Below are 21676 nucleotides of genomic sequence, written 5' to 3'. Positions count from 1 at the left end.
AAGCTTTACGAGGCCCAAAAGAAAGGTTGCACCTCCAGCTTACTTAAGGGAGTACGTCCAGCATGGGTAGTAGATGCCTCATGCATCATGCATCGTACGTCGAAGGCATCAGGCAATAGGTAGTAGGCTTGTGTGTGTGTGTGTGTGTGTGTGCTTCCTTCGGAATATAAGAAAAATACTAGAAAAGTTCCCTCTCTTCTTCTCTCTCAGAAGGCTTGTCTTGGTCCTTGAATTTCAAGACGTAACATTTGGTGTTTTCATTGAGAGCCCAATGGCTATCTTCCATGGATGTCATACTAGCTCCAGCCACTGCAACCCACACCACCCGCCGAATCACCCCTTCACATGCCATCCTTTCCACACAGCTATCCACCAGCAACCATTTCTGCAGCACCTATCCCCTTTGTTTCCGCACACCCCTCATCCTTTTGTACATCCAGTTCAATTCCTTGGGATTGATTTTGAGAGCACCCACAAAATGTTTGCTATGCTTGTTCGATATTGAGGGAACTCCTCCTTCATTTCAGCAACCACCTCTGTCCCTTTCATTTCAACACCCACCTCGAATGACGGACGCTGAACCTTCTCCCGCGGGCGTGGACCGCCTCGAGGCTGCCATGGCCAAATTTGTTGTAGCTCAACTCCGCCTCGAATCCACACTCGATACCCTTCTTCTAAAACTGCCTTCGAGAATTAGTCACCAATACCAATCTTCTTCCTCCGTGCAGTCACCACCGTCGCCTCCGCCTTCCAGGCCAACTACGCCTTCATGCCTCGTACCAATGCAACACAACCAATCACCCTTGCCGACTCCGCCGCCCATACCACCTCCGTCGTCCATGTCGAATCCACCTTCACTCCACGCACTCATACAGCCGCATCCCACACCCTTGTCGGCTCCACTTTTCATTGTGGTCGTTCCCCTCCTTGCTAACAGCAACCCCCACGCGTCCTTCAACCGCCGCTAGATCACCATTTCCCAAGTCCGCAAGGAGTATCCCAGTCGCTGTAAGGAGCTCGACCACTCCTTCCTCTTTTACGCTACTAGCGACGTTGCAAAATGGCTCGATTTCCACAACACTAATATTCATTCGCTCATTCCTTCACCCATTTTAATTTGGGATCTCGGTTCGAATTTGAAGCCATATTTTGAAACCCAACTCCTTGAGGACAATGTATTTTTTATGGGCTCGGGAATGATACAAATAACACATGGGGTCTGCAAGAAGCAAGCTCTACGAGGCCCAAAAGAAAGGTTGCACCTCCAACTTACTTAAGGGAGTACGTCCAGGGTAGCAGAGGCCTCATGCATCGTACGTCGAAGGCATCGTGCAGTATGTAGTAGGCTCGAATCCACCAAATTGTGCCTTTTAGTTAGTGGGAAATAATAGGAATATCATTCTGTTAGGATATTCGAGATTTGCACTTATCTTTTCGTTATTATTGTCGGGAACTTGTCCCCGAGTATCACACTATATATGTATGAAGCGCTTCCTTCAAAATATAAGAAAAATACTAAAAAAGTTCTCTCTCTTCTTCTCTCTCAAGAGGCTTGTCTTAGTCCTTGAATTTCAAGACATAATAGTGAGTCAAGAACGACATTAGCTTAAATAACAAAGAAAAAAAAAATCTAATTTTCTTAACGAATTCAGTATAAATTAGTTTCTTAATTTTACTAGGTTTATCAAATTATCAACGGAAAGAGAGGGATTCGAACCCTCGGTACAAAAATTTTATCAGTTGTACTTTCTTTTTTTCTTCTTCCTTTTTTACCATGTGTATTTAATTTAGTTTTTAAAAAAATATTTTTTATATGTTTTTGTGAGTTTTTTTTATGAAACATAATAATCAACTATTAATAAAAAGGGAAAAGCTTTCCTGAATTATGCTCTCCCACTTCATATCATGTAAACAAACTAACGAGATAGTTTGGGTATACGGCAATTTAAGCAACTTGTTTTGGTTTCCACACTAATATTGTTAGGCTAGACATTAGCCAACCTCTTGTTATACTTACAAATAGCCTCTTTTCATGTTTTATTTTTTGTGATAATTAGATGAGTACGGTCTCTACGTGTAAAATAGTTTTATAATATTAGTTCTGTGTAAATTTTTTTTTACTTTTTTCCGTATAATCATTTTTCTCTGATTAACTTCTGACATTTTATTCATTCATCTGTATAGTTGATTATCATTAATTGTTTGTTCTTTTGTATTGTAATATTACATGTCCTACATAGTACACTTTGATTAGAACGCTTATTAATTGAATAATTAAAAAAAATACTCCTCTTTTAAAGTTAGAAAACGTTTACTATTCTCTTTAATTTATTTTTATTTATTAGTTTTAGTTAAATTTAAAAATGTTGGTGTAATATAAAAAAATTAGTTCGATCTAGATTTTTTTTTGTGATCAAATTGTTTCTATATCTATATATTAATCATCTCACCCAATTTATTTATTTTTAATCGATCTCACACAAATTTTGTAAAAAGTCTAGTTTGGCTTTGGAATAAAACGTACAAAAAAAGATTAATGAATGTATCCAAGGAGGTGCAAACGAATGATATATAATGTAAATTATCTCTTTTGAAAAAGGAAAAGCATTGATATATAGTGATATCAAGGGAGTCGAAACTTATCCACATAATATGTAAACAATAAAAAAAATCATTTTGAAAGGATAAACAATATAAAGATCTGTTCGGCTCCTAACTGTCGATTAACAGACGCCACATAAGCCCCAGCTTCTGTAATCCGCGGTGGGCCGGAAAACGTAGTATTCATGTTTCTAACAAATGCCCAAGACGACAAACCTGCAGATAACTTATACACAAGTTCACCCGTCTGTCACAATCGGCAAAGAACAGTACAATCGAAACTCGACACCTCAGAAAGTAAGTCATCACGATCACCACGTGACATAAAATCATAGGTCCTTATAATTTTCAGAAGACCGCTTCGGTCACAAACCAATGCCTCGTATATTTGATCTACGTAACGAGTTCACTTATTTGTTTCGTATATCGAAGTGACAGTCTCTCTCTTCGTGCATGTGCATATATATATATATATATATATATACACACACAAATTTCACATTTGGTGATTGATTCATCAATCATTGTAACTTTTGGTCTTTGAAGAATGGCGGGGACTCCATCAAGGCTTGAAGAAATTATAGCTTCACTTAACTGTTTCCGTGTGCTCTACGCCCCACAAGGCCCACATCGATATGAATCGCGTGGGGAAGAGCAAGAAACGTTGGAGATTCGTCGAAAATGGTTGCGGAAGAAACTAGAGAGGGCGATGAAGGTGTTGTCAGAAATTTTGGTGTGGCCAAAGAAGAGTTTTTCTTTGCGGAGGTTGAGGACGTGTATTAGTGAAGCCAAGGAAATGAAAAGGAAAATGCAATTCCAGTATGATCCCAAGAGTTATGCGCTTAATTTTGATGATGGATCAATAGAGGAGGATGATGGTGTTTTTCTTGATTTCTCGGCTCGGTATGCATGTCCATTAGGGATAAACAAGCTATATTTGGAATGGGAGCACAGTGAAGCTTAAACATTCTTAATTGATTAATATTCCTGGGGATTAATTACCCAAGCGTTATTGTTCCTCTTGTAATTTTCATAATCAAATAATGTGTACATATATAGTTATATATAAATGCTTTTTCTCTTCTAATTCATTTGTTTGGGAGTCAATTTCTTCTTTTTCTTAAGTTGCAAATTGACCATTTGATCAATTACCCCATAAAATGCTTCTTCTCAACAGAAGTAAAATGCCATGACTAAACGCTGCGAATCATGACGAGGATATTCTAGGGAAGGAGGGAGACGTTTATGATTAATTCCTTCAAATGTTCCGTTGGCCAAAAAAAGATTGGATTAATGTGGTAAATCAATGATCCCACTGGAAACATTAAAATATCAATTGGAACGTAATAATAGATGATAAATATGTCAGCATGTAACAAAATAATAGAGATAAGACTTGATCTAACGTTCAAATTGACAAGGTAGGAGATTAAGAACGCAGTTTGTTATAACTAGTTTTTAGTTTGTGCATTATATAAAATAAATTTATATAATTAAAAAATATTTTTAATATATAAACTTTTTTACAATTAAAAATTATAATAAATAAATTTTTTTGAACATATAAATTATATTTTAAGTATGATATGTGGTTTAGATAAGGATTTGTCATACAAGATTATTTTTTATTATTAATAATTTCTTTTAAAAATCATTGAAAAACTTCAACTAAAAAATAAAATTAAAAATAGTAGGTTGAAAGATATAAGGTTAATAAAATCGAATATAAGATCCAGTATAAGTTAAGCATAGAAGGATAATGATTTGAGATGGTAGAGAAATAGTTTTTTTTTTGGACTAGTATTAAACCAAATTAATTTTTATTGCAGTAAGTAAAAAAAAAAATGATTTTGAATTCAAAGCATCATTGTTGAACCTACAGAAAAAATAATAACCTGTGTGTTTAAAAAAGCATATGGTGCTTGACAAGCAAAGTGTCCCAATACATATTTTATCAAACACGAACCTTAATAAGCAAAATTGGTTGAAGCAACTCTTTTGAGGTGGCCTTGCATGTCTTTATGATACATTAGAATTGTTTTGGAAGAGGAAGTATGCGTATGTGTTACCTTGTCTTTGTTTCTACATAGTAGGTAAGATTTGATTGAACTTACTAAATGAGGTAAGGGAATAACTATTAAAGGTCATAGATGGACTAAAATAATTTCCCGGTTGTACTGCATGACAATTGACAAGTGTTTGAAACACATAGGTGAAGACAATGTATTGCTGGAGTGGGCGCACTGAATCTCTTATGTCCTTATTGTCCTCTATATGCTTTGGGTTACGTTAACCATATATCATTCCAGGGTTGGGTTTCAAAGGGCCCAAAGGCTGAACCCAAGAGAAGACTAACGCCTAAAAACAACAACTCAAGTGTTAAATTACTCACATTTACATATATTTATTTTAAGTTGTAATTTCATTTTTTAATAAAAATCGTAAAATATCCCTTATTGATCCTTTAAAAAAATTATTACTTTTAATTTTGAAACACGATTTTAATTCTTTTTATTGATTTAAGTCTTAAAACTTGTCTTCTTCAATTTATTTTATCAAAATTGTGAAATTCGACCGATGTTAGGACTTAAAAAAATATAAAAATGATGAAAATCGCATAAAAAAAGTCTTACAAGCAACCAAAAATTGAAAAATCTTTTAAAACCAAACAAAAATATTACTTCTAAGATTCACTTTTCGTATAATTTTTATCTTATTTATATTTTATTTGGTGCAAACATCAAGTTCAATCCTATAGTTTTCATATAGTTAAATTTAATGGAAAATTTTCACGTATTGAATCAATAAAAAATTGTGCCAAAATTGAAAATAATCATTTTTTTTAAAAGTATCAACGTGTTATGAAATAATTATTTATGGAACTATTTTATAACTTTTAATGAATAAGAGATTAAATTATAACTTAAAATAAAATTAAGGGACAGGTGAGTAATATTTCAACTCAAAATTATTTGTAAAAGATTTAAAATTCTTTATAAACTAAGTTTTCAAAATTGATCTTTGTTTGTGGAAAAATATAAGTGTAAAACTCACTCATCTCTTTAGAAAAGAAAATGTAATTTTTAAAAATAAAAGAAAAGAGAGTATAATTTAAACATGTCTAAGAAAAAGAATAGTATATTATTCACACTTCATTTTAAAGAATTATTGAAGAAATTAATATTACAAAATTAATTTATATTTATATATGGCATTTTAAAACTGAATTTAGAAATATTATTTCCATTTAGATGTTAAATTAAATATTCATTAGTCTCACACCTATCCTATAATCAATTATAATTAACAAATTTTTAAAGTATCCATTTAATTCAAAATTAACTTTTATACGTACAACAATAATTGTGAGAAATTAAAAAAAACTTACACAAACACGGCCAGTTACTATGATATTTGCCTTCACTCTACAAAGAACATATCACTCACGGGACCACTTATAAAATGCAGTAATGCCCTGCTAGCAAGACTGCAAGAGCCATTTTTTTCTCAAAAAAATAAAAATAAAAATATTTCCGTTTGCTCTGTCAGTCTGTCTGTTCCACCCGAACTTTTCCTAACTATAAATACGTCTATAGGCACTGTCATAATTCATAAACCCACCACACCAACATTTACCCTCCAACCAGAAATTCCTATGAATTTATGAACTCTGTTTTCACCTTCCTAATTTCACGAAGTTATTCCATGTCTTGATTATGACTTCACAATCACTTCAAGGGGCAACAAGCCTACACCATGCCAACTCACCAAATTTCCTTTCTACAACAATATTCAACTCTATATTCCTCCTAATAGTTGCTGTATTAATTAAACAAAAAATTATTAAATGCTTCCTACATTAAATATATTTGCTTTCATTCAATACTTTTCTTTACTAGGTATTGGAAGAATACTTTAAGAAAACAAAATATCCAAGCTCCATGTAAAATAACCATTTTAAGAATAACAAAAAAAAATAAAAAATAGTACGATTGAAGGAAAAACGCTCAGATTATTACTATACACCCACAACCCCTCACTATTATATATATTTCACAAACATTAATGAGACTAAAAATATGCTCCCATGGAGGTACCCATTTTGATATCGGTATATAATTCCTAATTGAACTCCCTAATTTTGATGCATCACCGTACTACAGGCTTTTAATCCTCCACATCTGTGTTTTAGGCCTGTTCCTTGAGCAAAAACAAAATCTGAACTTTTTTTTCTATCATTGACTTTACTTGAATCCCTTGCCATGCACCATGATTGACCGCAGAGACATACTAACAGAGTACAGTAAGGGATTGGTTCTCGAGTTTTCCTCCATTTACGTGTACTGATCAGCACTATTAAGACCTGCATTACTTCTTTTTAAACTAAGATTGGTGCAAAGCTCATGCAAAATATAAATTAGTAAAAGCACATCTTTTAATATGAATACCTTTTGCGCTTGCTCTTCAAAACAGTAGAAGTTGAGGGACTGCTATGCCAGTTCCTCTTCCTTTGATTGATAAACCAATTATTGATCTGCTTTAACTGCAAACCCGTTTCCTGCACCAACCGTGCCTTATCCTCCTCCTGAAAAAACATTGAAGAATAAATTGTGAGAAATCATTTAATATTAATTTTGAAAAAGTCAATTGTTAAATTCTTCTGTAGTAGCTTACTATGTTCATTTGGTCAATGGTCAATAAGTGCAAACATGTGGACTGTCTAAGTGCATAGACAAATTGTGTAAAATCATTAATCCTTATTTCTTCTCTTTGAATTTGTAGCACAAATATGTACAAGGACATCTTTGTTGTTATTCATTAAATTCGTTCAAATTTGTTTGAAAGGGATTTCCTAAAAAAACATAGTAAAGTCTTGAGTTCTTACCGTAGGATAAGGCCACTTGGAATGTGATTGCCACCAAGCTTTAAGGACAGAGGTCGTGTCACCAGGAAGTTTCCCAGCTCGTCTCTTACGTAAAATTTCCTCTCTTATGTCCACGATTTTATCTTTATAACCCTACATAATAAATTAAAAGATAAAAAACATTGAGGTCAATCACATGGGAAGACATTCAAAATGATGGGACTTTTAAAAGCTATTAGTAACATTTAATCTCTAACCTGTTTCAATTCGTGCTTCAATTCATGTCTTACACGTTCCATGAGGGACCTCTCATTCTCTGTGGGAATAAGAGGACCGAATCCCATGCTATCAGGACCATCCAAAGCACCATCAAACAGATTGGCATCACTATCTACTTGCTCATCTTCGTCATCAGACATTGTTGCTCCCGTACCTTCCCCGGGTGAAACTCCTGTTAAATCATGCACCATGTGATAAAAAAAATACCATAACTTTAGTACTCGTCCAATTGCAGAAAGAGCTGTTTTATTTGTGCATAAAAAGTTAGCTAATCTAACCAAAAGGCTCATGACTACGTAACATTCAAAGTGCACGATAGTTTGGCATAACGTGCCAAAAAATATGGACAACTGGGCTATATGCACTTTAAAGTCTTCAATACTTTCTTCAAATACAGAAATTGTCATCATTCTATCTGAGACAATAAGTGGGGGTTTGGTATATTCTTTGCTATTTGGTTATATATGTTTCAATTTTAATAAAGTTAAGAAGCCAAGATTTGAAGTTTCCCAAACCCCCCAGACTTTTTTATAAGTGAAAAGATAAGGAAAATTGAATCCCTGTAGCCATGTTCCTCTTAGTCCAACAACCATTAAGGACTTGCATATCATTTATTGTTACACTGAAACTTGCAAAATATTGACTGATGGTTGACCTTGTAAGAAAATTTGAACATGAGGTTACAGCTCACGACAGGTCAAATCCCTGATTTTGAGAACTTAAGTACCCTCAGTCTGAATTAATTGCCAGAAACGACTCTGTCCCAAGTTCCTGACCCGAGACCGTATAGTTATTAGTTAATAGTTAATCGCAAACATACAGCAGCAGCAGCACATGTTACGCCTATTTTCCTATAAAATATTTGAGATTTCTTCCCATTAAAATTGTGAGTAAAAACTTTAGAGAGCCCCTTTTTTTTATAAATTATTGCAGTTTTCTAAAAATTGGTCATAAATAACTAAAATATTGTGTTTGGGAGAGTAAATTACAGGCTGGTTCATTGATAGCAGGAACATAATTGAAGTAACTTGAATCAAGTTATTTCCATTTTATCATGGAAGGGCAACTAACCTTTATTAGTTTATTTTTATGTTGAGATGCAAAAATCACTAAAAAGACTATCGTTGTACCTGTTAAACTTTGTAAGGATTGCTCGATCTCCCAACAAGCCATGACTGCTTCCATTGCATGGACCCGGACATGCTGTTGAAGTTGTTCTTTGAAAGAACAGAGCAACAGAACATAGTGGGACTGCAGCAACAAATAAGAAAATATAAAAAATTGTAAGTTGTAAATGTATCATAGCAGATAAGCTCTATCACATCAGAAATCACACACCATGAACTAGGGGTTATATTAATTCAGATGTCAAATTCGGCATAAAAATTAGCCCAAAAAGTCAAATTCGAACCACTTGTTTCCAATCTATTTAATTTCAATTAATAACCATCATTCTTCATCTGACTTAATTTGAATAATTTCCTTCTCCATGAAAGTATGCATTGAGCAAGCAAGGAACATGTCTGTTTCACTTTCTTAGCCGAGTAAACTTTTCACCGCAAGCACGTTCTGTGGATTGTCTTCAAAGACAATCCACAAAACGACATTGAATTCAAAGCACGAGTTTAAAATTAACCACAAAAGAAGAAAGTTCTCCATTGCACCCACGGAGAAGAAGAAAAATAACCACAAAAGAATAATAACTAATAATTTATATTTAATCCGAGGAAAGAAAAGAAAAAAGAAGGAAAAAGAGAAGGGTGAAATTAAGAAAAGGAAAATACCAAGAACTGATCGAGTTCTTTATCGTCGCCAACGATGGCTTGTCCGAAGGCAGAGTACTTGGCGACCACATTCTGGGACTGTGCGAGCTGAGCGTCGATCCTGGGCAACTGGTCGACCGGCGTGGCGATCCGCAAGCACGCCACGTGTGCCGACAGAAGCTGTTCGTACAGAGGATGCGTTAAAATCTCCGCCTTCAATCTCGCATTCTGCCAGTTCAAGAGGCCGTCCACCGGCGCCGTCTCTCCCTTCAAATCTCCGGATTCGGCGCCTGCGCCGGCCACGTCATCGATGACCTCGCTGTGGTTGCGGTTAAGGATCGGGCGGGCCTGCCATTGGCCGGAGTCGGAAGCGGAAGTGTGGAGGTTGAGGAAGTTGGTGCTGTTGTTGCTGTTGTTAGCAGCGGTGTTGGTGGTGGTGGTGGTGGTGGTGTGGGTGTAGTCCGTTCGGAGAAGGGCGTTGTTGAGCCAATTTGGCGCGGGTTGGTGAGGATCGGAGGCAGGTTTGGAGGCAGGGTCGGAGAGCAAGGAGTTGTGAGGGAGAGTATGGTTATGGTGTTGTTGTTGGTCAGTGAAATGGTGAAGTGGAAGGTCTTGGGGGTTATGGTACGCCATATACTTAAAACGAGAAAGTAACTTCTGAAAAGGTAGCAGCTATTGGTTCATGGACATGGTGAAGTGAAGGATTGTACTAATCTACTAGAGAGGAAAAGAGCCTCTTGTGAGTTACTACTGCCAACGTTATATTAATACTTACAAACAAGATTCGAGACATGAGGCGGTTTTCAGTATTTCTCACACTGGTTTTCCGCTTATTACTTACTAATTCCGGAAACTGCTTTTTTCTTTTTTCTTTTTTCTTTTCAGCTTGCCCCTTCGTGCATTCTTATAATACACCTATCCGTCTAGACTTGGTTAAACCAATTTCAACACTTTATATTCGCTTCCGGTTAGAAGTAAATTTTATTTTATAAAGTAATCTATATTTTTTTCCTCTCAAAATAACTATTATTTTATACAGACAAAATATTAATGAATAAATAACATAGAATATGATACTTGAGATCATTTTTTTCAAATGAAATACTTATTTTAAAACAGAAAAATCTTTTATGAGTTTAATTTTTATAAATGAATTTAAACATATTTTTTGCAGTAACATTGCTTTCATATGAATAAAACTGCACTTGAATTTTTTAAATAAGTTCTGTGAATAATAAAAATAATTACATACAAAATTTTTACTAAAAATAATTAATCGGATTTATTGAGATAGATTAATTATTGATAAGATGAGTAGCGAATATATCTTACATTTCACATTAATAATATGATTATTAAAAAAACATATTTTTGACTTCAAAGGCCTGAAGTACATTGTCAAGAATTGATCTGTCTTCAATAAAAGTATATTGCATAACTTTTGAGAGATGCATTTTAAAAGAGGTTTGAGTCTATTGGCCAGAACTTTTTAGATAATTTTGTAAAGGACATTACATAATGAAATGGGTCCGAAGTCCTTCATGGAGGTAGGGTGGTTGTGTTTGGGGACTAAGGCAATGGTGGTTCTGTTTATTTGAAGGGGAAAGGTACCTGTCTCAAGCCAAGAAATACTTGTGTGGTACATTTCATGACCACAAAGATGTCATAACTTTTTGAAAAAAACTGGGTTGAGACCATCTGGGCCAGGTGATTTGTTAGAATCCATCTGAAAGAGTGCGAGTCTAAATTCTTCCATAGTAAAATGTGGTAGTAGTGAGTCATTGTCATAAGCAGAAGCACTGACTGGAATTTTATTGATAATTGGAGGAAAATCAGTAGTGTTGTTCCTCTTGGAACAAATTGTTGAAGTAAGAAATTGCAACATCACACAATTCATTATGACCAAAAACTTGAGCTCCATTATCCTTAGTGAGGGATTTTTTCCTTGCACTAGCAACTATATGGAAATATTTGGAGCTAATATTTTTTTTCTCCATCTTTCAACCAGAACATTTTTGCTCTCTGGCGCCAATTCATTGACCTTGTCGAATTTGGCAACTATATATGTGTTGTTTGATTGACGAATATACTCCAATTCCTTCCTGCAATCATCAATTTGGTCTCGGAATTTGTGTCTAAGCTTTCTCCCCCGAGAATTCATTTCAGCTAATCAATTTACAAATTTGGAGACAAAATCATTCGATGCATTGTTGGTCCACCTATTTCGAACAATTTTTTCCAATTCGGGTTCGAGAATCCAAGAATTCTCAAATCTGAATTTTTTGAGTTTTCTTTCTTAGAGCATTGTTGAGATAGATGAGGATTGGGGAGTGGTCGGATTTTGCTAAGATTCCATTGGTAAGCTTGAAGTTAGGGAATATGTATATCCAGTTCATCGTTGCTAGGCCTCTAACATGCTTATCTTCCATGAAATCATGTTTTCCCCGTCTCCTGGCCCAAGTGTATTGGTGACCCTCCATTGGCAGATCGTGGAGGTTGCAGTTAATGATTGTCTCTCGAAATCCCCTTAGAAGCCAAGTTGGGTGATCATTGAAATCTGCAAAGATGCACCAAGGTAAAGAAGTATCTGCTACTAAATAACGAAGGAGGTTCCAAGACTCCCTCCTTCTTTGCCTTTCTAGGTAGCCATAGTAGCCAGTCAATCTCCAAACTGGTGAGCTTGCCTCGTGAACAGAAACGTTAATGAAGTTTTGCGAGAAGTTGATAAGGTTGCAATCAAAGGGTTTTGTCCATAAGAGAACGAGACCACCACCTTGACCCACACAATCAACTAAGAAACAGAAGTCAAAACCAAGAGAATTTTTAATGTCGACAAAACGAGAGGAATGCACAAGAGTTTCACAAAGAAAGACGGTATCATGGTGATATGTCCGAACTAGGTCTCTAAGTGCAGGAACTGCGCTCAGGTTGCCCAGACCCCAGTAGTTCCAACTGATGATACTCATGGTCCCTGCGGGCTTGACTGCCAGGGCCCATCGTTGAAAAAGAGCTGGTTGGGTTTTGGTTGTTGAGGGTAAGGTTTGATGAGTTTGGGTTTTTGTGTGTTACTGTTTGGGGGTTTAAAGATGTTGAAGGGGTCGTGTTTGGGGGTGGGAGTGGTCAAGGCTGGGTTGGTCGAGTTTGGGTTAGGGGGAGTAGGGTTGAGATGGCTAGGGGTGGTGATAGGGTTTGGGTGATCGATGGTATATAGGTACGTGATTATTGTTGGAGAGAGGGATGATGTTTTTAGCGGCTGATAGGTCATGTAGTCTGCGTTTCTTCTTACCAATAATTAAGTCATGATTGTTGTTGTCCTCAACATTCATGGGGTCAATAATAGTGTCTGAAAATGACAATGGTTGTGGTTTAAATATGGGAGTAATTGGCTTTTGAATTTTAAAATAAGTCTTCCATAAATGTTGTACTTTGCTTCAAGTCCTCTTCATTGGCTTTAATGTTTCTATTGAATATGCCATGAATTCCTTCATGAATGATCTCTTGATTCGCTGGAAATTTCCACGATGCAATGTCGCCGGCCTCGCGCAATCACCTTGAACTTCCTGAAGTTTCCTGAGTGCGATTTTCTGTTCATAGTTCTGGCCCCCATCCGCTGTGTCCATCATCAATCTTCATACTTAGCAATTTAGCACAGTGTTCATCGTTATGGCCCATCAAGCCACACATGTAACAATAATTAAGCTCCCTTGCGTTCATACTTGAAACAGACTTCAGTGGCTATCCCTTCTTGCTTTTTTATCTTCTTTAATTTGTTTTTTTTGAGTGGCTTGCGAACATCCAGTAGGACTCAAACCCTCATATAGGATCAAAAGGTGTTCGTGTTTCCCTTTTCACATACTCAAGGAAACTTCCTACGTAATTTCCCAGGCTTTCCCCTACTATTTGGGTCATGAATCCCACTGGGAGATTATGAATTTGAACCCAAAAAAGGATGTTTTAGAGCGGTACACGATCAGGGTCTTCATTTTTTACGGCTCCCAAAATTAACATGTTCTTATCGAAACTGTATGGCCTACCACGCAAGACTCTCTAGAAATCTTGTTGGTGATAGAACTGGAATAAAAATAGAGCATGTGTTGATTTCTGAAATTGTCATTCCTGCCAATGGTGTCTCCATACATTGGACATTCAATTCGTTCCTTCATGATTGGTGTTCTGATAATGTGGTCCGTGAGGAAACGTTCTACCAGACTCAGAGATTGATCGTTGTTGGTTTCCTCATTCTACGAAATGTTAATTTCCATCTCAGCTTCATCATCTCCTAGATTTAGGTTCTCAATATCGGGTGTTTCCATGATGGGTGGGTGAGACAAGGTTGGGATCTCTCAGAAAGGAAATGTGGTTAGGGGTAGGATCTCTCATAAGACAAGATAAGGATCAAAGCTTAGCAAGTTGCAGACAAATCTCCCACAAGAGAGGAGAAATCTCTCACGCAGAGGAGAAGAAAAAAATGCTAATTAGTATCTTAAACTTTAGTTAATCATTTTTTTCTTATTTATAATTATGCAAAAAGTAGTATTACATATGCTTAAATTTCTTGATCTTTATTGAACTTGGTGCCAAATTATATATGAACAAGATTCTTATGTCTTTTGAACTTAGTAAAAAAGTCACTGAAAGTGATTTAAGTAAACTCTTCGTTTTACTTTTTACACATATTTATCTTAGGCTTTTGACTTTTTTTACAAGGAAAGAACTACAAATTGCTCTTTATTTTTAACAGATAAAAAAGTGAGTAAATAATATTGTCGTTTTAGAATGAACAGCTCGATGAACCTTCTCTTTATGATCGGATGTCATGAACTAAGATCTTTTAATCGCTGATAAGATGTTTACTTTAATTTTAATTTGATGCTCAAACACAGTAATATAGCAAAGGAAATAATGAATAGGAGCATGTAAGAAAAGTGTAACGAAAGGAAAGCTTTAGATTATAAGTATGGGCCTACAATAAGCAACTTGCCATGCATTGAAGCCACGTTTATTTAGTCTTATCAAATGTGGCAAACATTAAATTTTTATATTTCTGCTTTTAAATTCTATTATTTATTACTCACGTTAGTTTACATAATTTTTACAACATTTGAATTTTTTTTTCTTTACAATTTTTTGTTAGGTTCAAAACTGATGGTTGCTGCATTCCACCGTGTAAAGCATAAAGCCATAAACTGGCCATCGAAGAGTTTTGTAATTCTTTCCCAATTCAAGTCCCATACGCAATCTAATAGCCTAATGTTACTTTATGCTTTCACCAACACATTTCTTTCATGTTTCCTTCTAAGTCACTACAAGATTTAAGGGTTTAATTTATGCAACAAATTCTTCAATACTATCACATATATGTTACGTCTACAAAGTTCGAAAATATATTTCTCCCGCCGCTTTTTTGAAATACTGATAATATCATGATTTATTTCACACTTTTTCAACCAGTTAATAGATAATGGAAACGTTTTTCGTGCATGGAATGATTATTCGTAAAATTATATAAAATAATTATTTTTAATTGAATAAAAGTCATTAAAAGAGTAAATATTTTTGTTGTAAATAATAAACATTTTATTATATTAAATAAAAAATAATTAACAAGATGATTTTTCAAATTAAAAAATTATAAATAAAATATTTAAATACCACACCATGGCTATAAAAAATCATTAGCGATTCTAATTGCAAGTTCTTTGAAATGTTAATTGAAAACAATTAGTCATTAGCGATTTCTACTATGTCTTGGTTAATAAAATTATATTTTTTATGTGCATATTTAAATATTTAAACAAACTTATTATTTTTAATCTATAATATTAGCATTTTTTTAAATGAAAATAATATATTATCAACTAAAATATACTTAAAATAATTAAATAAATAATATTGATACCACACTAAAAAAAATCCATTCCCATTTTAGTAATTATATGTTTGAAAGTGTTTTACTTGATATTGTTCAAACAAGTCTTCGTTTTTTATAAAACTAATTTTAGAATAAAAATATTCAAGTATAAATATAGTTATATTAAATTTACTTTTAATTAAACTTAAATTTAGAAAGTTAGATTCAATTAAACTTTTTCCTTCATAGCACTAACAATAGCAAAACTAGCTTCGACTCTTCCTACTGATTGAATTGACTTAGAGTTGGGTGATTAGACTCCGAAATTATTTAATCAGTAAATTCGTTAGCTCCCCGGCCGTTATTGAGAAAGAGAAAGATAGACTTTAGGCTTTCTTCTTTTATTTAACTTTGTAAACTATAATACAAACACATACAAAAATGATATGATAAAACCAATTCAATCCACATTGAGTTGATGGATTATAAGGGTTGACTCACTTAAAAAAATTTAAAATAGAAAATAGAATATATATATATATATATATATATATAATTTGGAAAATTATGTTTACATTCCAATTCTATATTTTTCATATAGATTGAATGATATTTTGATTTTTAAATGTGAAAGTTGGTCATAATTTAATTATTGAAAGAATGAAAATTTTAATTTAATTTTTGAATGTATAAAAAAATAATAGTTATATTCTGTGGTTAGTTTCGTAAGATTATTTTATAATTAATAAGACTAAAATTACTAGTTGAGACGATGTTGATGATAAAAGGAAATACATGTGTCACGTTTATAATACAAAAGAGACTCGATTGCATTTTTTTCATTCTTCTTACAGTTTAAGCAATGCAAATGCATGCCACATCCAACATCGACAATTTAGCATGAAAAGTTAATTTCGTAAGAAATCATGCCAATGTCTTAAGACTTAAGATATGATAATATTTTATTTAAACTTATATGTATGTTTATATACATGAAATAAACTTCTTCAAATATGTCTATAAAAGGTGTAAAATTTAAATGTAACAAATGTCGGTGTCAACTTTTAAAAAATCCATGTCTATTTTAATTTTTTAAAATATCATGTTTCGAATTAAAGTATAAAGTTGATTTAAGAAGTGTTGGCAAATGATCAAAATTTCAAGTCAAGCTAGGTTCAAGATCGAAATCAAAGAAATCAGAAATTGAGGAGGCTATAACTAGCTAGTTAAGTATCAAAGGAAACAAATTTGAGGCAAAAGTCCATGGAGATGTGATTAGAATGTGTGGTGTGGTGTTCACGCCAATTAGTGGACCCTTCCTTTTTCATAAACGGCCCTACCTTTTGGGAAAATTGTTCGGTGTTCACGCCAATTTCTCCTCCTACTCCCCCCTCCTCTCTTTCTTTTTTCTTTAGCCTTTTTCAATTTTACAAAGATTAGAGTGTTTATTTTTTTATATAAAAAAAACAACACTTTCTCAATTTATAATATAGATGATTTTTTATTCTTAAAAATACATATTTTTTAATCTTGTGAAAAAAATATTTGATATTCAGTTTCATCAAATACATATTTTAATCTATATCATTAGATTTGTTTTTGTTAAAAATGATATGGCACTATTATATTACGTATCAATAATTTTTTTAGTCATTAATTAACAAAATTTATCTAATGACTGAACCACAGATTAAAACATATATTTCAGTAAAAAAAACATATTAACAAAATTTATTGAAAGTTTAGCGATATTGACCCATAAATTTTTTATTTATGAAATAAAAGTCTTAACGGAAAATATTAAGAGATTTTTGCTTTTTGTTATTTTTTTTCAGGAACTGATAAAAATCAAATTTTGAAAAATTTAGGATTTTTTTTTTTGTGAATAACTAAAATCTTAGTTAATCCAAGATATTAAAAAAGAAGAAAAAAATGATGATTTTTTATTAAAAAAAACTTGTTCACGTTGAACAACATTAAGGAGAGAGAGTAGAGGGTTCTAACTCAAAATCTTCATTTAAGATCTCTCTCTAGCTTTTCCCAACCATGAATTTGTTAACGCATTAAGAAATACATCAATTTCAAATTGTTTTCTAAAATAGTAAGATTGAGTATCGTTTTCACATGAATTTTGTTTGTACTCAATATGGTGTATATCTAATTTTTGTGCAATTAATGAATGGATTTAAGAAAGACACTTCGAATCATTTTGTTTGTAAATTAAATATTTGTATGATTCTAAACTAAGAATGAGCAAGGAAAAAAACACTAAAAATGGTGAAGAATTGTGGACACAAGAGTTGATTATATTGGAAGCTTTCTACCAAAACTTCTCTTAACGTAAGATAGTTATTTTTTCTCTATTTAATAGTACTCTAGTTATCACCTACATCCATTGAAATACTCAAATCGTGATTCCTCACATGAGATAGCCTAATTTCTCTAATTCCTTTCTTAATCCCTTAAGAACTAGATTAGTCGAATTACATGACTAATAGAGATGTATAACAGACTAAACCATCACCTCACATTATCCTTGGCAATGAAACATTTAGATGTTCTTTCCAGTTCTAAGAATTAACACCATTTTCCAATGCCTAAATCCTAACATAACATATAAATGGGTGATCAAACCAAATACATGGAAATAAGCATAAAAAGAGACAATGAAACTAGTAATAATATTAAAAAGATACTCATAATCATTACATCAAGAGAGTTTGGTGGAAAGCTTCCCAACAATGGGTTGTTTAACCTCTCATTGTCATGAGAGACTTAACTATACAAAAAGGGTGGAAATATGAAGGGAAATGGAATGAAGATGAATAAGTGGATAAGGAGTGACTCCCAATAGTTGTCTTCTTTTTCTTCTTTCTCGAGCTCTAGGGTTTTGTATGTCTCCACTCAAGTATATCCCTCTTTTTTTCTTCTATTTTTCACTTAAAACCATCCTAAGTTGAAATTTTCGCGATCCCACGCTAAGCGCAAGTAAGTGACTGGGTGCTAAGTGTGCAACATGCGCTAAGCACCCCTTCGCAGGACTTGAAGCTCTCCAAGCAACTTTTTCACGTTGAGCGGGGGTTTTCTCACTAAGCGACTACAACTCGCTAAGCGAGCCTGGCGCGCTAAGTGCGGATCCTCAGGCTTCAAATTCTCTTCCAATCCTTTGTCTATGTTTTTACAAAACAAAAACCACCAAAATAGTATAAATTTAAAAGTTTAGACATCTACTATACAAAAAAACTCAGAGGATGCTGAAATTCCAATGTTTCACACAAAAAGAAATAATAAAATAGAAGAATATTGATAATCGTTACATGTTTTAATTACAAAATCTACTTATGCACGTCAGTTATTAGAGGTGAACCATGTAGTTCGCCTCTTATTTATACATAGTGCTCTTCGACATTGTCGTCCACATGTTTTGTTTCCATTGGCCCTTTCGGGCACACCTCTGTGAGTCCTTAGTCTAGTTTCCTTGCGTCCATTATACTTTTGACACGTCAGGTTTCAGGATTGTCTAACCCAGCCACCATGCTTCTGTGATGCTTTCTATATGTTCATACCTTCAAGTATGATGTCGCCCGTGTGTCCTATAGCTCACTTGAGTCGTGCCTTATTTAGCCATGCTTGGTGCTTGTGTTTTAGTTGTCGTAAGAGGTGGTCATCCTAATTTTGAAATCGGCATATCGCTTCCTAATCATGTATTGATACCTCCTAGATGTCCATCTCAGGCGAAGTATTGGACGGTGTACAACCTTTCAAACATTGATTCTTATGACGTAAATGCTTAAGGATATGTCGTCCCTATTCACGTGTCAATATTTCCAAAACATTCCTCTCATATGGGTTCTTAGATGGAGTACAACCCTCCAAGCATTGAGTCTAATGGCATAAAATGCTCAAGGGTAGGTCATCCCTATTCAGTGTTGAGATTTCTAAGACATCCTTCTCGTGTGTAATTCTCGAACGAAATAGAACCCTGCAAACATTGAGCTTAATGATATAAATACTTAAATATATGTTATTCCTACTCACATATCAGAATTTCTAAAACATCCCCCTTGTGTGGGATTCTCCAACAAAGTATACTCTTCCAAATATTGAACTTAATGACGTAAATGCTTAAGAATATGTTAGTATTTTGGAAACATCCCTCTTATGTGGAGTTCTTGAAAAAAAATACAATTCTCTACACATTGAATCTAATGAAGTAAATCCTTAAGAATATCACTCCTAATCACGCGTCGGTGCCTCTGAGATTTTCCTTCGAGGTTTTTTTAAAGAATATTATAATCAATAAATGTTTGATCAAAGATTACCGACAAAAAAAAATAAACATAAAAACACGCACCAAACAATAGCTTACAATGATTAATATTAAAATACTAATAGCGAGTCCTGTATTGCTTTTTCGCTTTTTGACTGGGTTAGTAACAGTATACTTGGGATTTGGGGGAGCACTGATAAGCAGACATCACGAGGCCGAATAAACAAAAGTGGTAATTTTGGAAAATTTTGAATTAATATTTAAATAAGAGTAAACTATAAAAATTTTGACGATTTTTTATGATTTCTAGTTATAAGAAATTGACGATTTTTTTTATTGAAGTAGTTAAAATAGAATAATTTTAATCTTTTTTAGTTTTTTTTATATGAAATCATATTACGATTTCAAAGTCATTTTATTTTTTTAATTAATTATTTAAAGTTGTAAAATATTTAATCACTTTAAAGTTGTGTTAAATTTGTATCAACTCTTATTTATTTTATTGCTTTTAAATTCATTCATTTTTTTATTCATTGTAATTATTTATCTCTTACTTACAAATTGGATATTCGCAAGTACCAATAAAATCTCTTTGAATTTGACACTCAAATTTTCATTTTAAACTTTATTACTTGTGTCAAATCTGTACACCTATCAAGGAGTTAGCAAATATTAAAAAAAATTTCAACATAAATGTATTCCCCATCATAAATACAAAACCTGCACCCACCAAGATCGTTAGACAATAAATGTACAAAAAATATCCTCTATTTAGTGACTATCATGTAAATTAGGACCATACACCATAAGTGACAACAATGATAATGTTATTGACGATAATAGTAAAAATATTTGTTTCGCATTCAAAATAAATAAAATGTTATCATTAAAACAAACAATGTAATACCAAATATGATATAATAATAATAAAAATTATTAAAATATTAACAATGAAAATTGAAATATATTTTTATATTAATTTGTTATTACTATTGAGTATATGGATTAATTAATACGGATTATTCCATCTCAAATAATAATTTTGTTTTTTAATACTGGATATATAATTGCATTAATGTTAATTTATTATTATATTTGAAATTTGTTTATTTAACTGTTATTTTAATTTAATTATAAATAAATTATTGTTTTCACCATATTTACACTTTGTTTGTCTTGTATGAAAGCAAGACATGTGAAAGTAAATTGGTATAAAAAGCAATAAAAGTTATAAAAAAATGTCTATTTGTTAAAGGCGAAAGTAAACTGAAATATTAAAAAAAAAAAAGTGTAGGCTCCACACGACAAAAAATGCATCCCAAACACAAGATGAAAACAATGAAATACACATTAAAAAGTATGAGGAACCATTGTGTTTTTACCTTGACAAAAATATCCCTTTGAAGGCCCCCTGCGAATAATATGTCAACTGGTTTAAAAAAATGTCTTATGAATGCACCCGCTTAAACTTCAAGTTATCATTACTTTGCGTTAAAGTAACATTGATTTGAGGGAACACTTTTGAGGATGTGTCTGTCTTAAAACTCGAAGTATTACTTGATTCAAGTAACTAATTTGAGCAGTTTTTATGGGAAATATATTTCGTAAAACATTTTATGGGATAAAAAATAAACTTGATCAGAACTATAAATCATCGATTAAATAGTAGAATTTAAGAATATTTGAGGACGTGACAACATTGTGCTCTTAAGATAATGAACTCCCATGAATTTTTTTGCCAACGATATTTATACATAGAGGTTTCTTCTCACAAGTAATTTCTCTTTTACACGTGTTTACCTAATAATACTCTTTTTAACTTAATTGTTGGAATCCTTACCAGTGAAAACTACCTCGGCGTGGAATCCTTTGGGCCACCGTAATACTATCGTAGCACCATCGTGTCGTTAAGCCTTCCTTTGATCCCCGAGCTCATATCACAACAAATAGGAATTACATTAATGTTTTTTTTTCTTTTTTTCTTTTTTTCTTTATCTATTAACTTTAATTTAAAGGCTTCATTTTTTTTTATTTAGCTTGATGTGAAC

The 21676-nt window shown here is 33.2% G+C and overlaps 3 protein-coding genes across 6 annotated transcripts; 2 read left to right on the top strand and 1 right to left on the bottom strand.

Annotated features, from left to right (window-relative positions):
* Positions 1-241: 241 nt before the first annotated feature.
* Positions 242-1540, top strand: LOC114414000 (verprolin-like). The gene is made up of 2 exons (XM_028378381.1): positions 242-517; positions 545-1540. Exons 1-2 carry the CDS (start codon positions 285-287, stop codon positions 966-968), a joined length of 657 nt encoding a protein of 218 aa, XP_028234182.1. The 5' UTR covers positions 242-284; the 3' UTR covers positions 969-1540.
* Positions 1541-3089: 1549 nt separating this feature from the next.
* LOC114413999 lies at positions 3090-3692 on the top strand. Its single transcript, XM_028378380.1, has one exon. It carries the CDS (start codon positions 3149-3151, stop codon positions 3563-3565), a length of 417 nt encoding a protein of 138 aa, XP_028234181.1. The 5' UTR covers positions 3090-3148; the 3' UTR covers positions 3566-3692.
* A 2775-nt stretch (positions 3693-6467) lies between these two features.
* LOC114414950 (homeobox protein knotted-1-like 3) lies at positions 6468-10374 on the bottom strand. Of its 4 annotated transcripts, none has more exons than XM_028379406.1 (6): positions 9529-10374; positions 8875-8995; positions 7723-7916; positions 7487-7618; positions 7050-7186; positions 6468-6975 (listed from the first exon to the last, which is right to left on the bottom strand). In XM_028379406.1, exons 1-6 carry the CDS (start codon positions 10138-10140, stop codon positions 6936-6938), a joined length of 1236 nt encoding a protein of 411 aa, XP_028235207.1. In that variant the 5' UTR covers positions 10141-10374; the 3' UTR covers positions 6468-6935. The 4 variants fall into 4 exon arrangements, with proteins under 4 accessions (XP_028235207.1, XP_028235208.1, XP_028235210.1 ...); XM_028379407.1 differs by having other exon boundaries at positions 6468-6972; positions 9529-10140; XM_028379409.1 differs by having other exon boundaries at positions 6468-6964; positions 9529-10140.
* Between the last annotated feature and the right edge of the window lie 11302 nt (positions 10375-21676).

Source organism: Glycine soja, chromosome 6 (genome assembly GCF_004193775.1).
Source record: "Glycine soja cultivar W05 chromosome 6, ASM419377v2, whole genome shotgun sequence".
NCBI classification, from domain to species: Eukaryota; Viridiplantae; Streptophyta; class Magnoliopsida; order Fabales; family Fabaceae; genus Glycine; species Glycine soja.
Note: the sequence above shows the minus strand (reverse complement) of the source record. Positions and strands in the feature narration are given on the sequence as shown.

Excerpts from the sequence above, each read along its gene's own strand:
- LOC114414000 (XM_028378381.1), top strand. The coding sequence starts at position 285 with ATGGATGTCATACTAGCTCCAGCCACTGCAACCCACACCACCCGCCGA. Across the intron at positions 518-544 it reads GATATTGAGGGAACTCCTCC|TTCATTTCAACACCCACCTC; the intron begins TTCATTTCAGCA and ends ACCTCTGTCCCT.
- LOC114413999 (XM_028378380.1), top strand. The coding sequence starts at position 3,149 with ATGGCGGGGACTCCATCAAGGCTTGAAGAAATTATAGCTTCACTTAAC.
- LOC114414950 (XM_028379406.1), bottom strand. The coding sequence starts at position 10,140 with ATGGCGTACCATAACCCCCAAGACCTTCCACTTCACCATTTCACTGAC. Across the intron at positions 7,917-8,874 it reads ATCCTTACAAAGTTTAACAG|GAGTTTCACCCGGGGAAGGT; the intron begins GTACAACGATAG and ends ATGATTTAACAG. Across the intron at positions 7,187-7,486 it reads CCAAGTGGCCTTATCCTACG|GAGGAGGATAAGGCACGGTT; the intron begins GTAAGAACTCAA and ends ATGTTTTTTCAG.